The sequence below is a fragment of the Bubalus kerabau genome, chromosome 12, assembly GCF_029407905.1.
Source record: "Bubalus kerabau isolate K-KA32 ecotype Philippines breed swamp buffalo chromosome 12, PCC_UOA_SB_1v2, whole genome shotgun sequence".
Lineage (NCBI taxonomy): Eukaryota > Metazoa > Chordata > Mammalia > Artiodactyla > Bovidae > Bubalus > Bubalus kerabau.
The window spans coordinates 37,008,281-37,028,900 of record NC_073635.1 but is presented as its reverse complement, the minus strand read 5'-3'; the positions used below and the strand labels follow the sequence as shown (position 1 = coordinate 37,028,900).

The 20,620-nt window shown below is 41.0% G+C and overlaps 2 protein-coding genes and 1 pseudogene across 18 annotated transcripts in view; 2 read left to right on the top strand and 1 right to left on the bottom strand.

Moving 5' to 3' along the window:
• Positions 1-1,974, top strand: part of RNF17 (ring finger protein 17) — a 115,021-nt gene extending 113,047 nt beyond the window's left edge. For all 11 annotated transcript variants that reach the window (XM_055542614.1, XM_055542612.1, XM_055542622.1 and 8 more), the window contains 2 exons: positions 1,236-1,335; positions 1,794-1,974. In XM_055542614.1, the coding sequence (XP_055398589.1) occupies positions 1,236-1,334 (99 nt within the window). In that variant the 3' untranslated portion in view covers position 1,335; positions 1,794-1,974. The remainder of the gene's footprint in view (positions 1-1,235; positions 1,336-1,793) is intronic.
• Positions 1,975-4,800: 2,826 nt separating this feature from the next.
• The window catches only part of CENPJ (centromere protein J), a 36,789-nt gene continuing 20,969 nt past the window's right edge, over positions 4,801-20,620 (bottom strand). For 6 of the 7 annotated variants that reach the window (XM_055542608.1, XM_055542606.1, XM_055542604.1 and 3 more), the window contains 8 exons: positions 20,355-20,597; positions 17,257-17,341; positions 9,830-9,891; positions 9,468-9,578; positions 7,051-7,191; positions 6,888-6,972; positions 6,684-6,804; positions 4,801-5,150 (listed from right to left, as the gene is read on the bottom strand). In XM_055542608.1, coding sequence (XP_055398583.1) covers positions 4,955-5,150; positions 6,684-6,804; positions 6,888-6,972; positions 7,051-7,191; positions 9,468-9,578; positions 9,830-9,891; positions 17,257-17,341; positions 20,355-20,597 — 1,044 coding nt within the window. In that variant the 3' untranslated portion in view covers positions 4,801-4,954. Of the gene's footprint in view, positions 5,151-6,683; positions 6,805-6,887; positions 6,973-7,050; positions 7,192-9,463; positions 9,579-9,829; positions 9,892-17,256; positions 17,342-20,354; positions 20,598-20,620 lie in introns of those variants that run through there. The other variant, XM_055542610.1, reaches the window with a different exon arrangement.
• LOC129624551 (60S ribosomal protein L36a-like) lies at positions 14,015-14,501 on the top strand (annotated as a pseudogene).

Sequence of the window (20,620 nt, the reverse complement as noted above, 5' to 3'; positions counted from 1 at the left end):
TCATGGGGTTGCAAAGAGTCAGACACGACTGAGCAACTGAACTGAACTGAATTCAATGAGGGGAACATGTAAACCACTAATAGAAGTAGAATGAATGAAGTGTTATCAAACAAGTACAGGTATTTGGGGGTGAGACATAAGGAGAAGCGGGAATGATTTCTATCTGAAGAGACTGGAATATGGTATTTGAGCCCCTCCCCAGTAGAGAACGACAGGGGAGAAGTGACATTTAAACTGTGTCCTAAAAGTTGGAAAAATTAGAATGAAATTGTGGTCAAAATCAGAGAAAGTGGTTTTCAGAGTACTCATACTAAGTTTGAATTGTTTAATGTAATAGAACTGTATGAAAAGGTTCAAATAAGAAAATCTAGGTCATGCTCAGTATTAATATGCTTTCTACTTTAGAGGCTTAGACACAAAAGGGAGACCCACAGACTCTGACCTGTACCCATGTTTAATAACACAGCTATTTTAAAACTGGAAAATTATACACCAAAACTCTGCTGTTTTTAAGTGTCATAAAATCTAGTATTTATATATTTTATGTATTATAAAATCTAATATTTTATATATTTAAATATTACAAAATCTTCTGAAATGACAACACAAGTGGTGCAGCAACTGTCCCTTTAGATGGAAACATGTTCTTCAGTTCAGCTTCATCCTCACCACTGTTGTTTCAGCCCAGCTTGCACTGATTTGAGGACCTGAGATTTGGAGGTTTCTGATATATTGGCTGTGGCAAAAATGAGCTCTTAATGAAGTAGTGCTGTTACTAGAAAGTGCTTTTTGAAAACCTTTGTACATATCACACTCCTGTGTGTGCAGTAAAGAGCTTATGCAAGGTTTCTCTCAAGAAGCCAGTGAAAATACTAGCAGACCAAGTAAGTGTTCTTACAAATACATGTGTATTCACCTCATGAACAACAATTGAAATGTGCTGTGTGCATAAAGGTATGCTTTATGTGTACAGTGCAAATGAATTTTAACAAGGAAGGTACTATGAGAGCCCACTGGCTCAATCCAGGAAAACTTTGGGGATGAATTACATTTCAAATAAAGTGAAGACGGAAAGAATGGAATTTAGCAAGAAACCATCACAAATACCTTTGAAAGGACATAGTACAAATTTATAAACAAACTTAGAGAATGCCTTGGTCTCTCTTGCCAGCTGTAGGAGGAACAGGCAGCAAAGACATGATGGTATTTTCTTGACAAAGATCTTTTCATTTTAGGCTCAGGTACCAGAACAAATGGTGACTTTATACGAAGATAAACAGTATCCAATTCATATGTCATTAGTAGAAATGGGGCTTGCAGACCGAGATGAATGATGTAAGTACCATGATTTCTTATTCATCCTTACGGTCAGCTTCAGGCACAGCACTGACACAGCAGAGGTTCACACTGCTTCTCAAAGGAATGACAACCAAGCTCAACAAGAATCTCTCTTCTAGATTTCTCCTTAACAAGCCCTTCTAAACTACTGAGTATTAGTATCAGAAAGGTTCCATAGTTGTGAAAATGCTGGGATCAAACAGCTGTCCTGATTGTTCATGGTACCAGATAGTTTCAGGGCGTAAGGAGGAGAGCAGCACTGAAAATAATTCAAGCTCATAACTCTTAGCTCTGCATATGGTACTACTGGATAACCAGTGTCCTAATAACAAAGATTATTAGAGTTAATCAGTAAACAGCTCACACTCTATTCATTCACATAAGTGTAACACACGATTTAGTAACTAGATTTGAACATTAAGCACAGGTTTAAAATAACACATTCTGTTTTTCAGGTATACAGTACAGAGCATCTGTAGCAGCCCAGAAGAAAGTTTTCTGTTACAATGTAGACCATTTCAGGCTTATTTCCTTCACTTGTTCTGCAATACTGCTGGGCTTTTTTTTTTTTCTTCCTTACATGTTGAACTGTTAAGAACTGTTTGAAAAAAGTTAATAAATATTTGCTTTCAAGTATTTACTTATTTTAATTTTTATATTTTAGCCACATTAGGAAAAATATTTCCTATATATTCAGTTTAAGAAATAAGACACTGTCAGCACAGGTGTAGGTGCCTGTTCTACCCTTCCCCAATCATTCTCTTACCTACAAAGGAGGTGAATACTGTGAATTTGGCATTTATTGTGCTTATACACCTTGGAGAAGGGCATGGCAACCCACTCCAGTATTCTTGCCTGGAGAATCCCATGGACAGAGGAGCCTGGTGGGCTACAGTCCATGGGGTCGCAGAGTAGAACGCGACTGAAGCAACTTAGCACATGCTTATTTTGTCTTTATAATTTTACTGTATATGTAAGCATCCATAAACAATATACAGTTCTGTATATTTTTTAAGTGTGTATAGTATCACACAGTTGCCTTTCCCCCTACTTTATTTATAGTCTTTTATCCATACTGATATGCATAGCTGTTTTATTCACTTGCATTGTTACATCCCTCTATGCACATAATTTATTGTTAGATCTTTAGGTGGTTACCCGTTTTTTCTCAATTAGAGTTATTCTACAGTAGGACCCTCTCTATACCTATGAGTGGTTTTCTAGTGAATATACTTACTAATGGAATTTACTAGGTCCTGAGGTAATTGTTTTTCAAACTAATTCTACCATTAGTAGTCTTGAGTTTCTTGCTGACATGCAGTGTGGCCAGACCATTATTTGCCAGTTTATGATACAACTATAAAGAGATACTTCATTTTTGTAATATGCATTCACTGGTTTAGTTGCTTGTTTATTGCTCATTCGTATCTTTTGTAATTTTAACTAGTAAGGCTTCTTAATGTATTTGGGTTACTAATCCTTTGTCAGATATGTGTATCTTTTCCTAGTCTGTGACTTTTTCTTTTTGGGGTACCTTTGGACAAACTTTTGACTCATTAACCTTTTAAGATTTGTGCTGTGTCTCATTTAAAAGTCTTTCTCAAGGGTGGACCTTGTGATCTAGGGGTTAAAATTTGGCATTCACTGACGTGGCCTGAGTTCATTCCCGAGTTGGGGAACCTGAGATCCCAGAAGGTGTACAGCATGGGCCCCCCCAACCAAAAACAAAAATGGCTTTCTATCCTGAGGTTCAGTTCAGTCGCTCAGTCGTGTCCGACTCTTTGCAACCCCATGAATCGCAGCACGCCAGGCCTCCCTGTCCATCACCAATGCCCAGACTTCACCCAAACTCATGTCCATTGAGTCCGTGATGCCATCCAGCTATCTCATCCTCTATCGTCCCCTTCTCCTCCTGCCCCCAATCCCTCCCAGCATCAGTCTTTTCCAATGAGTCAACTCTTTGCATGAGGTGGCCAAATTATTGGAGTTTCAGCTTTAGCATCAGTCCTTCCAAAGAACACCCAGGACTGATCTCCTTTAGAATGGACTGGTTGGATCTCCTTGCAGTCCAGGGGACTCTCAAGAGTCTTCTCCAACACCACAGTTCAGAAGCATCAATTCTTTGGTGCTAAGCTTTTTTCACAGTCCAACTCTCACATCCATACATGACCACTGGAAAAACCATAGCCTTGACTAGACGGACCTTTGTTGGCAAAGTAACGTCTCTGCTTTTGAATATGCTATCTAGGTTGGTCATAACTTTCCTTCCAAGGAGTAAGTGTCTTTTAATTTCATGGCTGCAATCACCATCTGCAGTGATTTTGGAGCCCCCAAAAATAAAGTCTGACACTGTTTCCACTATTTCCCCATCTATTTCCCATGAAGTGATGGGACCAGATGCCATGATCTTAGTTTTCTGAATGTTGAGCTTTAAGCCAACTTTTCCACTCTCCTCTTGCACTTTCATCAAGAGGCTTTTGAGTTCCTCTTCACTTTCTGCCATAAGGGTGGTGTCATCTGCATATCTGAGATTATTGATATTTCTCCCGGCAATCTTGATTCTAGCTTGTGCTTCTTCCAGCCCAGCGTTTCTCATGATGTACTCTGCATAGAAGTTAAATACGCAGGGTGACAATATACAGCCTTGATGTTCTCCTTTTCCTATTTGGAACCAGTCTGTTGTTCCATGTCCAGTTCTAACTGTTGCTTCCTGACCTGCATATAGGTTTCTCAAGAGGCAAGTCAGATGGTCTGATATTCCCATCTCTTTCAGAATTTTCCACAGTTTTTCGTGATCCACACAGTCAAAGGCTTTGGCATAGTCAGTAAAGCAGAAATAGATGTTTTTCTGGAACTCTCTTGCTTTTTCCATGATCCAGTGGATGTTGGCAATTTGATCTCTGGTTCCTCTGCCTTTTCTAAAACCAGCTTTTCTAAATCCTGAGGTTACATAAATATGATTCCTTATTTTCTCTGAAAACTTTTAACACTGCCTGGTTGTTTCTCAGGCCCCGCCTTTCTCACGTGTCCTGTTTTGACCAGGTATCACCCTCATTACAGCTGCTTTCTCCTCCCATGAGATCTGCACTCGCAGAATGAACTTTTCCTACCTGTTGGACTGATTGACTTACTTCTATATTCCCTGTTTTCACTTCGCATTCTGTGACCTTGGTGATAGACACAATGCTTTAATTTCAGCACTGATTGAGTATAGTAATAGTGAGTGGAGAAATGATTCCTCCTTCAGTGATGTTTCTGAGCATGATAGGCAGTAGGAAAATCTGTGTCATAAAAACTATGTGATACTGTATTTCTTGTATTTCCTGATTTTCATAGCCATCACCAAGCATAGAAAGCATCCCCTTATTAAAGTCTATGCTGCTTATGACCATAGGAGACAAGGGAGGTGAATTAAAAATGAAAGCTGCCCTGTTCATTTCAAACATTTTAAAAAGCAAGAAGTTTTATACTCCAAAGTCTTTCTATTTATTTATATACACACACAGACGCACACACACAGAGTATATAAATTAAACCACAGAATCCACAAGAAATGTACATTTCTTTTTAACAAGAAAATCAAGTTAGTGTCATTTCATGATGAGTCACACAAGTTTCATGACATTTTTGTGTCCATGAGAACATTACCATCCTTGTCTTTCATTCTTACTCGACCAGATGTGTACTTTGTCTCCTGATGCCCGTTTGTGTACACAGTTTTCACAGTGCCGTCTGGATACTCCCGTCTCTTGAACTGGGCCGTATGCAGTTCTCTTTGGCCATTATTAAACTCTATGATTTTGTTGCCATCTCTGTAAATTTTAAATAGAATTTAATTCTTTTATAAAAACATGAAGATTATAGCAGGAGAAATCTGGCAGTTACTCCTTCTCCAAGAGTATCCCTGGTCCTTATTTTAAGGATAATGTACCATTATAAAACAAAGCTAGGGCGCTAAAGTTGAGAAGTTATCAACTTCTCAACACAGAATGTTTTTTTCTATTTTGGTTACTTCTCAAATTTCGTATGAACACATATGTGGCTCTCTGCCACATACAAAGGTTAGAGAGCCACTGCTCTAGTAAGTGTGGCCCTGTGGTGTCTGCATCACCCAGGAGCTCACTAGAAATGCCAATAATTTGAGTGGGGCCCAGCAACAAGCCCTTGAACAGTCCCTCCAGATTCAGATGCACCCTGAAGTTTGAAAACCACTGCTGTAAGTGAAAAACAGCACAACTACCCTGAATGAATTGCACATTTGAAAACTGCTGAGAATAAAAGTTTTTATCACAAGAAAAACATGTAATTATGTGTGATGATGGATGTTAACTAGACTTGTGATCATTCTGCTATACAAATATCTAGTAAATTTTTGTGGTACACTTGAAACTAATGTCATATGTCAGTTAGACCTCAATTTAAAAATGATAATCCTGAATGAACTAATAACATGGGATGTGTCTGAGTATAGACGAGAAAAGACTGGCCATGAGATTAAATAGATGGCTCTAGGGAAGTTTTCATAAGAGTCAAAATTGAGAAACTTCTGAGTTTTAACACTTGAAGATCAGATAGATGGCTCTAGGGAACTTTTCATAAGACTCAAAATTGAGAAGTTTTTGAAATCTATACTGTACACATAAGCTTCTCCTCAAATTTTCTTTAGTTGAGCACCAGATAAAGACCACCAGATTTCAGACCACAATAAGGGAAAAAGTCATGACCATAAGGAGTTCCTACATTATTGCCAAGTTTACATCACATAATTCAAGTTAATGGGTACTTAACTGCTACACTACAGGAAAGGAGGGTGAAACTAAAAACAGGACTGGATCTGACAAACCGATGCTCTTCACTGTGGATTAAAGAAGTCATCTCTGACTTCAAGAAATTCAACATTCAGAAGGATAAAGAAAGAAACTGTTAACTTGTAATTGGCTTAGGCCAGAAGAGTAAAGTGCTTAGGCTGGGACAGGGAGACCCAGAAAATCAAAATAAAGAGTCCAGTTATTCTTAAAAATTGACAGGGAAGCTTCCCTTCTGTGTCTCACTCACTATTTTCAAATTTCACCAAACTTATTTCTAAATAAGTATCTGCCATCCTCCTTTCGTGAAGTGTTCTTTAGATATCCTTTAGATCTCTAGGCTAAAGACTAAGCAAATGTTAGAATCCATTGGTCTCAAACTTGTCTAAAATTCTAAAGTGCTGCAAACACATCTTACCTAGTTGAGTTCAGATTCTGAACTCAACTAAAATGTTGAATGACTTATTAAAATTTAAGATTTTTAAACTTCATTACTGATTGAAAGTTGAAAACTAGAAACCAACTTAACAGGTAACATACCGTTGTACTCTGACAACTGTACCATCTGGGAAAATGCTCTCTTCTTGTCCATCAGCAAACAAGTTTTTGATAGTCTGGTCAGGAAATGTGATTTCTTTTCTTCCATCTGGGAAATGTTTTTCTGTAAGAAAGGGGGTTATAAATATTTTATTTTTAAAGGAAGGAAGAATTTAATTGAACTGAGAGGGCAGAGCAGGTTCTCACCTATCTGGCCATTAGAGAAATGTAGAACTTCCAGCCCTTCTGGGAATGTGGTGTGGGCAGTCTGCGTGGCTGCATAGTAGTAGATCTGTAAAGACAAGGAGTCAGCACTCCGCTCCTTCAGGGGTGTTTATGCTACAGAGAAAACACACCTGTGGAAACCTACCACTCTCCTGTCTGGCATGACCTGCTTGATGTCACCGTTGAAGAAAGTGACAGTGACGGTCTCCCCATCTGCACTCACTTCCTTTCGCGTTCCATTTGGAAACAACACAACGTGGCACCCGTTCTTATAAACCTTCTCTACCTACAAAAAAGAAAACCAAACTAGCAAAAATTTCCTGAGACAACATGACAAAAACATCCCTAATTCTTATAAATTGCCTACTTTGATATTTTTCATAATAAAAATTAAAATATTTCCCGGAGAAAAAAGTTCCAATTCAAAACAATCAACTTCACCTATTAGCACATCATCTCCATTCTTAAGTCACCTATTCCCCCCAAACTTTTCAGTTGTTTTTTTAGGCAACCTTCAGATTATCACTTCAACTCTAAACACTTCAACAAATCTCTCTACTGGAACAGTCAGTAACATAACCAAACTATTATCATCCCTAACAAGCTGTAATTCCCTCATTATATCATAACCTTCAGAATGTTTTTCATAAATTTGCCCAAAAAAAAAGGCTTTGTATGGTTTACTTGAATATGGATGAAAACAAGGTCCACACACACTTGGGTTGATGTGTCTCTCTGATCTCAATTCCGGTCTCTTCGTTTCCCCCATTTTAATGCCAATTGTTGAAGGAATGAAGTCACTGAACATATAATATTGACCACATTCTGGATCTGGCCAATTGCTTTTCTATTTCTCTGTCAGTTAACATGTTCTCATATCCTGTTTTTCCTTAAAAAACCCAGTAGTTACTCTCAAGGCTTGATTACATTCCAGGTGAATTATTCTGACAAGTACCTTTTAGGTACAGCAGTGGGCTCTGTATGACAGCGTGTCCAGAAATTCAGTAAGTACGCGGCTGGCTGCCTTACAACCTCAGCACTGACTGGGTGACATCATGAGACCCGTCAACCTTTCATCTGAGGTTTCAGCAGCCACTGATGACTGCTGCCCAAGACCCCTCCTTTCATTAGACCTTGTACATTGGTGATATCCTAATTTTCTCATTCCTCTTCTAAAAAAGAAAACCCTTCCTCATCAACAATTTGTTACCCAAAAGTAAAGTGTTGCTTTTGAAGTGTGGTGTTGGTGAAGACTCTTGAGAGTCCCTTGGACTGCAAGGAGATCCAACCAGTGCATCCTAAAGGAGATCAGTCCTGGGTGTTCATTGGAAGGACTGATGTTGAAGCTGAAACTCCCAGTACTTTGGCCACCTCATGTGAAGAGCTGACTCATTTGAAAAGACCCTGATGCTGGGAAAGATTGAGGGCAGGAGGAGAAGGGGACGATGGAGGATGAGATGGTTGGATGGCATCACCGACTTGATGGACATGGGTTTGGGAGGACTTCGGGGGTTGGTGACGGACAGGGAGGCCTGGTGTGCTGCGGTTCATGGGGTCGCAAAGAGTCAGACACGACTGAGCAACTGAACTGAACTGAAAGTACAGTGTACAGGAAAACTACTTTAGGATAGAGGTGACAACTTCCTTCTGATTGCTGGTCTTTGTCCTTCACTCATTCCTCATGATTCAGTGAACTTCAACCTTCTCCTTTCTATTAAAGTGGATCAAAGAACCTAGAAAAGTACATGTTCTAGAAACCTAAGGGAAAATCCCTCACCACCACCTCAGTAACAAACCCTATTTCTGTCCCTTCCCTTGTCCTTCATTCTTTAACTGGAGCACCCAGCCAGGCTATTCTCACTCAGAACCTTTCCCAAGCGCAGGAATAATACTGTTGGGCTGGGGCAGAGAAGCAGCTAATGCAGGAAATATTCAAGGAGGGGTAGGAGATCCAACCAGTCCATCCTAAAGGAGACCCAGTCCTGGGTGTTCATTGGAAGGACTGATGCTGAAGCTGAAACTCAAACTCCAGTACTTTGGCCACCTCATGCGAAGAGTTGACTCATTGGAAAAGACTCTGATGCTGGGAAGGATTGGGAGCAGGAGGAGAAGGGGAAGACAGAGGATGAGATGGCTGCATGGCATCACCGTCGCGATGCACATGAGTTTGGGTAAACTCCGGGAGTTGGTGACGGATAGGGAGGCCTGGCGTGCTGTGATTCATGGGGTCGCAAAGAGTTGGACACAACTGAGCGACTGAACTGAACTGAGGCTTTTACAAGTACTAGGGATTACCAAGGCTTTCAGCCGTGTCTGGGGAAAGAACAAGAAGTTTAAACAATGGGACTGTACTCCTCCTCTTGTTGCATCTCTCAGAAATGGCAACTAAATGCATTTTCATTTATCAAGTGTTTTCAGAGGAGTCCAAAGGTTCAGCCTGAGGACATGAGCCAAAGCATTGAAGACCTTAAGCCCCATCAAGTCTCCAAAGTCAATGATTTTAGAATCTGTTTCAACTATATTTTAACCCATGTCTATTTTTTATTAAAAAAAAAAAGTAACCTTTCCATCAGGATGGCTGATTTCTCCCTCAATTTCCTCTTTTTCATCCTCCTCTTTATAGTCAGGATCTGGAAAGTTCACTGGTTCAGGCAGCTCCCTGGGTGAGGCCGTCTATAAGGACAGGAGGCTCTTAGTCTGTGCTATATGACATGTAATAAAAATCTCAAGCAGCTAAAACTTAACACTTATGTCCAAAAGCCAGATTTCACCATTATAGGATTCTATGGCTAGTGTTGGTATTGTATAGAAAACCTTTATGATGTTAAGTAAAAAGCTTCCTTTATAAATGGAAACTTAAACCAGTTCACTAATCAACTGTAAGCCTAAGAAATATGTCTGAATATATAAAAACAAATATTTACCTGTCCCTTCTCCGAGCTGCCTAAATCATGAGGCTCAGACTTGGATCTTTGAGATGGATTACCTGTTAAAATATTATTGTCATAGTTAGTTTGATTATTTAATTGAAAGATTTTAGTTTACTCAATACTATGGTCAAACATTTCCTTAGTTCACTCTTCTTTACCCATTATTTAAGAAAGTTTTAGTATTTTTCCTTACTAATTCCTAGTTCTTCATTATATAAATTCAAATGCTTATTCAAATACTTTAGTCCTGATGACCAAGAAAGACAAAGACAGTATCCGTTTTCTGAAAATTTACAACCTTTCTGGAGAAAGAGACAAGTGCTCAACCAACCTAACAGATGAACCTGAAGGTGCTCTGCAGACAGTCACCAGGAGCTTTAGTTAAGAGGGCAGAAATGGAGAACAAAGAGTGGAAGTATCCAGAAAGAGAATCTGGCTTGAAAAAGAAACTGGATAGACCTAATGGCTATGGTCTAAACTTTTTAGATCATGACCAATACACCCAATTATACTGTGTATTAGGAGCACACACATTATAAAATAAGCGCACATGCGTGTACGTGCTCACACACAGACACCACACCACCACAGCAACAACAAACTGAAGTTAGGTTAAAATGGCACTAAAGTTCCTATATGCCAATGGATAGTAGTCCTAAATTTGAAGGGTTTCAAGCTCAAGTGCCAGGATCTGACTTAAATGTAAAAAACCAGAATGGATCCTGAATGCTCTAAGAATGGAGAACAGCAGAGGTAGAGGGCCCACTAAGCAGGCTGTGGGCATCTGTGGAGATGGCAGTGTGTGTGCTGTGTCAAATAACAGACCCAAGGATCCCAAGTTGCCAGGTACTAGCATTTCATACGGTTCAACCTACTTAATAGATTCAGAAAAACATCAACATCAGAGATGCGTTTAAGGACGGATGGGAATGCAGCGGGGTGGGGAGTAAAGAGAAAAGGAATCAAGAAGCACACATAGGTTTTGGCTAAATGACCAACTTCCCCCATGTCACAGGCACAAAAACCACACTGCAGTCTGAGCTCTGTGTTAACATCACCTCTGAATCCTGTAACCACCCTCCACGGAAGAGACTAATATCCTCATTTTATAGGCAAGAGGACTACCCATAAAGAAGTGAAATTCAACTACATTAAAGAAAGAAATTGGGGAACTTTTAAGGTGACATCAGCATCACGGCAGCTAAGCCATTCCTCTTTCCCCTTAACAACTAACTTGACATTTGTAACTAACAAAAGAGCCCCAGTGCCTTACACCCAGGGATCTGGGGGGATTCTTGCCCACCTGTGCATCTGAAAATAGACCTGACCTCAGTAGGAGTTGTGGACCCAAGGGACTCAGCAAATCCACCCCATCCCCACTCACTACAGGAGGAAAAACCTGGAAAGAGAGGACCTGAAGACGTCCAGGGTAGACAAGCAGGCTACCAGTGCAGGACAGAGACGAGTTTGTATGTAGAGCAGACGGGAACCCGAGAGAACTGCCCCCAGCCCAGGGGACAGTGCGTGGACCTAAGCTGTGTGGTGGTGGCAGACCACCTCTCCCGAGGAGGACATGGAAAGCTTGAGTGGAAGCGGCTGCCCAGCCGCCTGCCATGTGGCTCAGAAGCCACTTTCTCTCCAGGAGCAGCTGAACTTCCGAGGCGAGACCGGGCCTCCATGACTAGGGGGAGTCAGGAAAAGAGGAGGGGAGCAGGTAAGCACATCATGGGCACGGAGGGATGCAGCTCCTGCTGTCCACTGCAGGACCTCTACTGGAGGTCTACCCATGCCACTCAAGGATCACCCCCTGGGCCCACAGGCACCTCAGGACCCTGAACCCACACCCCCACTGCTGCCAGCTCCTTGTGTGTCTGCTGGAGTGCTCAGAAGATAGGCCATAGTCAGTCTGTGGACAGGGAAGGAAGCACAAACTTGAGCTATGGCCCTACCTCCTGGAAAACGAAAGGTTTCTAACAGCCGGCCTGGTGAATTGAAGGAACCAATGAAGTCATAAAAGCTTTGTTAAGGAAGTATCTGCTACTTCAAACTCTGGAGGTGAAGAATTCGATGACAGGTGAAGAATGCAACAGAGAGCATCTACTGCAAAGCAGACCAGATGGAAAGAACAAGTGACTTGGGAAACACAAATTCAAGAATAATACAGCTAGAAAAGGAGATGAAACTAAGAAAGCCAATGAGAGCTATTGGATTCCCACTAGAAAGGGCAAATACTTGATTAACTGTTGTTCAGAAGAGGAGTGGTAGAAAGGGGCACAGAGTTTAAAGAAATCAGAGCTTTTATTATTTAAAGAAATAATAGGTGAGAACTTCCTAAATCAATGATAATAAACCTTCAAGGCAGCCAGGGGAAAAAAAGAAGTAACCTATGAAGGCACAGTCTTAGGCTCTCAGTGGATTTCTCAGCAGAAACCCCAGAGGCCAAGAGAGGAAAACGACATATCCAAAGTATGAAACAAAACCTGCCCACCCAGACTACTATATCCGGCCAAGTTATCCTTCAGATATGAAGGGGAAATGCTTTCCCAGACAAAAACTGAGGTAGTTCAGCATCACCTGACCTATAAGACACTGCGCGAAATGCTGAAATGAGATCTTCAAGTAGAAACAAAAAGATGCTAACTAGCAACAAGACAACATAAAAGTACACAACACAACACATAGGTAATAAACGTGAACATGTACAGTCAGATAAAAAAAAGAAAAAACCTAATTCACCTAATTATAGTATAACGTTTAAAGGAAAAGAATATTTTTAAAAACACCACCTATGGAATTCCCTGGAAGTCCAGTGGTGGGGAGTCTGCACTTCCACTGTAGGACGTAAAGGTTCGGTCCCTACTGGAGGAACTAAGATCCTGCATGCTGGGCAGTGCTGTGAAAAAACCAAAAACTCCAGCTACTGTAATGTTACTGAAATCAGAGCATAAAAAAGGCAAACTGTGACATCAAAACATAAACGGGTGGTGGAGCCTTTATAATGATAAGTTGCTAATAGCATACAGCGGATTATTTTATCTATGAGATGTTTTATGTAGGTCACATGGTGACCGCAAGCAAAAATAGAGTTGATCCACAAATACAACAAAACAAGAGATGAAGCACACTACCATGGGAAAAAATGTTTACAGAGGTAGGCAGAAACGGGGGGAAAAAGAAACAATGGAAATAGAAAACCAAAAGAAAGCGATCGATAGGATGGCGGTCATAAGTCCTTACATATCCTTACAACTAATGTAAATGCCCATAGAACAGAATAGAAAACCCCCTACATATACAATTAACTAATACTCAACAAGGGAGTCAAGAACACCCAATGGGGGGGAATGCACAGTCTCTTTATAAAGCAATGCAAAAACTGAACACATGCAGAAAAATGGATCTCTCTCACACCACTCACAAAATGAACTCAAAATGGATCAGTCTTAAACATAAGACCTGGTACTGTAAAAGTTCTAGAACAAAACATAAGAAAGAAGCTCCTTAACAACAGTCTTGGCAATAATTTCTTGAATATAACATCAAAAGCACAAACACCAAAAGCAAAAACCATCGAACTTAAAAGTTGCTGCCCAGCAAAGAAACAATCAACAAATAACCTACAGAATGAGAGAAATTTTTTATAAACCATCTATCAAATTAAGAGTTAATATACGGACACGACTGAGTGACTTCACTTTCATTTTTCACTTTCATGCATTGGAGAAGGAAATGGCAACCCACTGCAGTATTCTTGCCTGGAGGTTCCCAGGGATGGCAGAGCCTGGTGGGCTGCCGTCTATGGGGTTGCACAGAGTCGGACACGACGGAAGCAACTTAGCATAGCATACAAAATATATAAAGAACTCATGAGTTCACTTTAGTCGTGTCCGACTCTGCGACCGTATGGACTGTAGCCCACCAGGCTCCTCTGTCCAAGGGATTCTCCAGACAAGAACACTGGAGTGGGGTCCCATACCCTTTTCCAGGGCATCTTCCCAACCATGGGATCAAACCCATGTCTCTTAGGTCTCCTGCATTGGCAGGCGAGTTCTTTACCACCAGCACCACCTGGGAGGCCCTAAAGAACTCATACAACTCAATAATTAACAAACAAAGCACAAAAAAATACAATTTAAAAATGGGTTGAGGGCTTTCTGTGCTGGTAGCACTCTCGCAAACATGGTGAATGTTCCTAAAAGCCGCTGAACTAAGTATGGCAAGCACCAGCCCCACAAAGTGACCTAGTACAAGAAAAGCAAGGATTCTCTGCATCCCCAAGGAAAGTAGCATTATGACAGGAAGCAGAGGAGCTACAGTGGGCAGAGTAAGCCGATTTTCCAGAAGAAGGCTAAAACTACAAAGACTGTACCAAGGCTTGAATACGTTGGGGTGTTGAGCCCAACTGCAGATCTAAGAGAATGCTCGTTATTAAGAGATGCAAGTATTTGGGGCTTGGAAGAGATAAGAGAAAGGGCCAAGTGATCCAGTTTTGAGCTTCATGTTTTAAGAAGACAATAAAAATTTGAGATTGTTTATGTGCTTGCTTCAGCAGCACGTATACTAAAAATTTGAGATTGTTTTAAAAAAATAAATAAAAATGGGCAGAGGAACTAACGACTATTTTTAAACATGGTATCCAAATGTCCAAGAGGTACATGAAAAGATGCTCAACATCACTAATCTTGAGGGAAATGCATATCAATGGCTAGCAAAAAAAAAAAAAAAAAAACCCAGACAAGTGATAACAAGTATTATCCTGTTAGGTAACAAGGATGTGGAGTACAGGAAACCCTTGTACAATGGTGGTAGGAATACAAATTGGTACAGCCACTAGGGAACAGTATGCACATTTCCTCAAAAAATTAAAAACAGAATTACCGAACAATTCAGCAATTCTACTTCTGAGTATATATGTCCAAAGGAAATGGAAACAGGATATTGAAGAGATACATGCATTCCCATGTTTACTGCAGTATTATTCACAACAGTCAAGATACAGAAATAACCTCAAGTGCCCTTCCATGAATGAATGAAGAAAATGTGGTACATATATACCAGGGAATATTGCTGTATGGTATAACTTATATGTGGAATTTCAAAAAGCCACACAATAAAACAGTGGTTACTAAGGGCTAGGAGGTGGAAATTAGGGTATACCAACTTGCAGTGAGCTGTAAATAAGTCCTAGAGATACAAAGCACAGTGTAGTGAACAACAATACTATGGTATAATCATCAAACTTGCTAAGAAGACTAGATCTTAATTATTCCAACCACTAAAAAAGAAATCATAATTATGTGATTTAATAGAGGTGCTAGGTATGGACACATTGACAGTCACATTACAATATCTAAATCCATCAAATCAACATGATGTACACCTCAGATTTATACAATGTTATATGTCAGATATATTTCAATTTAAAAAGATACTTTTTATATCTAACATATTAAGAGTAAAAAGACAAGCTATACACTGGGAGAAGATACCTGCAATACATGAAACTTACAGGATTATGAGGATGTGGGGACCCTCCCACGAACAATAAAGAAAAAGACAACTCCATAAAATAAAGATCTCATCAATTTCTTCTCAAAGATGAATTCTGAACAGCTACTAAACACAGGCAAATGTGTTCAACATATTTAGTAATGGTGATGCAAATTAAAACTATGAGATTCAGATATATTCCTAACAGACTGGCATGAATTTAATTCTGAAAATCAAGTAATAACAAGATGTGGAGCAAAGCAAGCACTTACATTGCTGGTGAGAGAGTAAAATCACTTTGGGAAATATTTTGGCAATATCTGTTAAAGATATTCCTACAAATTACTCAGTTTAACTCTAGCCCTAGGTATATGTCTTAGAGAAATGAATGTGTACCAGAAATAAGTAAGAAAGTTCACAGCATCATTGTTTAATATCCCAAAACTTAAGAAAAACTTAACCATCAACAGAAAAATAGCAAACTGTAATATATTCATAAATAGAATACTAATACTACCTAGCAGTGAAAATTAGTGAACTAGATCAACAAGACTGAATCTCAAAAACACGTAGTGTAAGAAGAGTACAATGGAATACATACAGCATGACTGACTCTTCAGAAAGTTAAAAAAAAGTAAAACTTTTTTTTTTAGGACTATACCTATGAAAGTAGAAACTATTTTCAAGGAAAAGCAATGTAATATGATCACGGAGGGGGCAGTTCTGAGGTGTTGCTAATTCTTATTGTGGGCAGTGGTTACTCATATTTCCTTTATAATTTTCAAACCACATATGTTATATCCACTTCTATAAATTTAATTTACAGAAATACTTTCTAAAACTTCAGGCAGATTAAAGACCCAGCTGTGAAAACAAAAGTTCATAGACGAAAATAGTGTATTTGTGACTTGATGTTTGAGAAGGATTTCTTAGTCACAAAAAGCAAAACCATTTTTTTAATTGATTAAATTCAATATTAAAAGGGAAAACACATGTATAAAGCAACAAAAACCAAAAAGCTAAATATAGATGGGCAGAAGATACTGGCAGTGCTTATAATTAACTTTAATAAGCAAAACCTGACAAGCACACACACACAGTTTTAAACGGGCAAAAGAGATGAACAGGCAATTCACAAGAGGAAATTCAAATGTCCACTAAATATCAAGATGCTCACATTAGCTCATCGGTAATCAGGGAAATGCATATTAAAATGACAGTGACTCATCATTTCACACCCATCTCACTGGCCAAATTAAAGTCTAAGTAGATCAAGTGTTAGAAGCACAAAGAGCATGTTCTGTTGACAATTAAAAAAAAACTGCAAAGGGAAGTCAAAGTCGCTCAGTTGTGTCCGACTCTCTGCGACCCCAAGGACTGTATAGTCCATGGATTTCTCCAGGCCAGAATACTGGAGTGGGTAGCCATTCCCTTCTCCAGGGGATCTTCACAACCCAGGGATCGAACCCAAACATCTCCTCAACTGAGACAAGCCTGATGTGACCCAATATCCTACCCCTGACATTTGTCTGAGAGAAACTCACATGACCAAGACTTGTCCTATTCATTCTGTGACAGACATGGAGAACGTGAATGCCCATCAATAAGACAGCTTAACTGTGGCAAATATACATGGAATATGTACAGCTGGAGTTTATATGTATTACTGAGGGTAGGTCTTAAAATAGAGTGAAAGCAAATGGCAGAGGGATGGAGTATGACACGATACTACGTTGATTTATGGACACAATGTACTAAAAGAATGAAAAATAAGAAAGGGAATGTGGTCTGGGTGCAAATTAACTGGAAGTAGGATGGATACACAGGGCTTCAATTATATTTACAATATCTTATTTCTAGTAAGTTGGTGTAAATTCTCCACTCTTTAAATTTCTAAAATATTTTATAAAAAGATCATGCAACTATCTTACCTTGTGTTGGCAAATAATTTTTTTTGTACTTTTCTACCTGGGTTCCTGAAGAAATCTGACTCTTTTGAAATCGAACTGATGAATTCTATAGTATGAGAAAATGTTGAATATAAAATTAGTCTACACATTAGTACAAGGAAAGAAAGTAACAGAACTCAGCTTGCAAAGGGAATATTTTAAGTGTGTTCAATTTATGCTGTTTTCATGTATACTGAGTGAACAGGCCACCATGAACCAGCTGCTACCAGGAATGGACTACACACATCCTCACACGCCACCTCTGGAAATACATTCACTCTTCAAGTGAGGCACAGCAGACAATGTGAAACAGTTTTTGTGACGTTACCAGAGCGGTCAGAGGAGAGGGCTGGAACTCATGGTCAGACACCAGGAGACTGCACACCCTGTCCTCCCACCCCCCGGGGTTAGAGGTCAAGGGAGATGTCCTCCTTGCTCCCATCTCCTCCTCCAGCCAGATCTCCTTCTCTCCTGACCAGTCAGTCTCATCCACATACCCTGCTTGCCAGGAGATGATGCCATGGCTGCCACCTCCAGACCACCCTCTCCCACCTCAGCTAGGTACTCCAGTGGACAAAGGAGAACTAGTCATTATCAATATCTGCAATTATTAAGAGCTGCAAAAGTATCAATTTCAGAGCAACCTACAAAATAATAATCACTCAAAAAGCCAGTGCCATTTAATAAAAGGCCAAAGTATTTAGGGGTGAGATGCCACAATTTCTGCCATTACCTTCAAATGGTTCAGCAAAACACTTTACATGGAAATGTGGCAAAAGGGAACAATGACTGGATCTAGGTGAGTGTTCAGGTATTCATCATACTATTCTTTCAAATTTGTTTGGCTCAGCTTTCATAAAAACATGGTTGGGAGTGGGGGACTCTCACCCTCTGACTCCACGTCCTGTTCTCCCAGCTCACCCCACTGACACCCTCCCTCCTCCACAGCTTACAGCCTGCAGGGTCCCACGATCCACTGATCATGTTTCCTGTATCTCCCCAAACCTCTGCCCTTCTTGAGCAGACTGAAATCATGGCTTACTGCAGTCACTCTTGCTATGTATACTGTCAACTTCCACGCCCCTCTCACTCTGGTATTCACCGGGCTGACATATCTCTGCTCTCTATCATTTACACTTGAAAAGCTGAATAAGAAAAAATAACAAACAATTCCTACTTGAAACATACCATCTCTAACCTGTGTGGAGTCAGACCACATTTCCCCCTAGCTTTGTGCTCTTGCAGACCCCAACTTCCCGTCCCTCCCTCCCCTCAAAGCTCCCAGAGCCCCCTCCATCCCCTCTCTCAGCAGAGAGCCAGGCTTCCCACTCCTCTGAGAAAAGGTAAAGGGTTGGGGGAACTTCCCACCAAGGGCTCCCCTACGTGCAGCTCTGGGTCCACCCCTGAGCCGCCCCATCACCAGGCACAGACGTCCACGCCAGTGCCTCCACCCCTCAAACCCCAGCCCCTCTCCGCGTGCACACCGCTTTGACAGCCCTCGCGTGGTCTCCTCAAGGTTTTCCTCTCCGCGTACTCGGTCCTACTAACACATAAACACTTGTTAATTTTCCCATCTTAAAACAAAAGTAAAAAACTTCCCCGGCAGCTACTACCTCATTTCCTTGTATTTACGACCAGACTTCTGCACGAAGCTTTACACTCTGTATGAAGCTTCTCACTCTCTCACCTAGTCAGGCTTTCCTCTGGCAAATCCGAGGATCCACTTTTAGCCCTCACCTTACTCACACCAGCCACAGGGCTCCTCTGGCCTCGGGACTCCCAAACCGTCTTATCCTGGCTCACTGAGCCCTCTCCTGGCCATTGTTCAAACCTTGCTTTCTCAGGAGAGCTTTCCCCAGATGCTGGACAGAAAACTGCAACACCCTCCCCCAACAGGTATCCCGCCTCCTTGCTTTTTCTCCTTAGTCCTCATCACAACCTCACACACCATGTCCAACACTCATCTTTCTCCCACCACTGGAATACAAGTTCCAAGAGGACAAGAAGTCTGTTTTGTTCACTGCTTGATCCCCAGTGCCTCAGTGTCTGCACATCACAGCCATGAATATAGATGAGTAAAAACAGTTGATTCAAAAGGATCATATGCACAAAAAAATGAGGATCTCTGCAGAAAATTTACTTACCCTGTTTTAACTGAGATTACCTGCCTATTGTGTTATAATTCCTCTACAAGAATTATCAAAATGAGGGACTTCCCTGATGGCCCAGTGGTTAAGAATCCATGTGCCAATCCAAGGGAAAACAGGTTTGACCTCTGGTCTGGGAAGACTTCACACACCACAGAGCAACTGAGCCCATTGAGCCACAATCACTGAGCCCTCAGGCTGCAGCTGCTGGGCCTGCACGCCCTGAGCCCATGCGCCACAAGAGAAGCCGCTGCAGTCAGCCCACACAACTCGAGGAGCCCCCACTCGCGGCAACTGGAGAAAGCCCGTGCACAGCAACAGAGACCCAGCACAGCCATAAATAAATAAACAAAAGTTTTTTAAAAAAAGATTAAAAGTGGGACTTCCTTCATGGTACAGTGGTTTTAAAGAATCATAAAAACGAGTTTGAAATCTTTACAATGCACAAAAGAAGAATTTAACTGTGGTGAAATACACATAGAACTACCATCTCAACATTCTCAAGGCAGTTCAGTGTTTAAGTACACTCACACTGCTGTGCACTCGCACCACCATCTCCAGAGCTCTTACCTCGCAAAACTGAGTCTGTACCCAGGAAACAGCAGCGCCTCCTCCTCCCCACCCCCAGCCCTGGCACCCACCCTCTATATCTTTCTACGAATCCAACTCCCCAAATATTCAGCATCTCTCCAGGGTGACAGAGGCTTCCCTGGTGGCTCAGTGGGAAAGAATCTGCCTGTAATACAGGAAGACGCAGTTTGATCCCTGGGTCAGGAAGATCCCCTGAAGGCGGAAATGGCCACCCACTCCAGTATTCTCACCCGGAGAATCCCACGGACAGAGGAGCCTGGTGGGCTACGGTCCATGGGGTTGCACCGAGTCGGACATGACTGAGAGACTAAACGACAACAGAGACAAGGTGACAAAACCTACCAAGAACCCATCTTTCTTTGAGGCGGTCACACACTGACCCATCTTGGCGCTGCTCTCTGTGGCTTCTGCTTTCTTCCAGGCATCCAGTCGGAACCTTTCCATCACTTTTATTTCCTCCCGGAGGTCTGTGTTCTCTCTGACCAACATTTCTATCTGGCTTCTAAGACGGCCATGTGTACTGGACCACTTTGCTTCCTTTCTTTTCAGATCTTCCTGTAAATCAGATACCTGCCGCTTCAAAGCCTTTCAAAAAAAAAAAAACACAA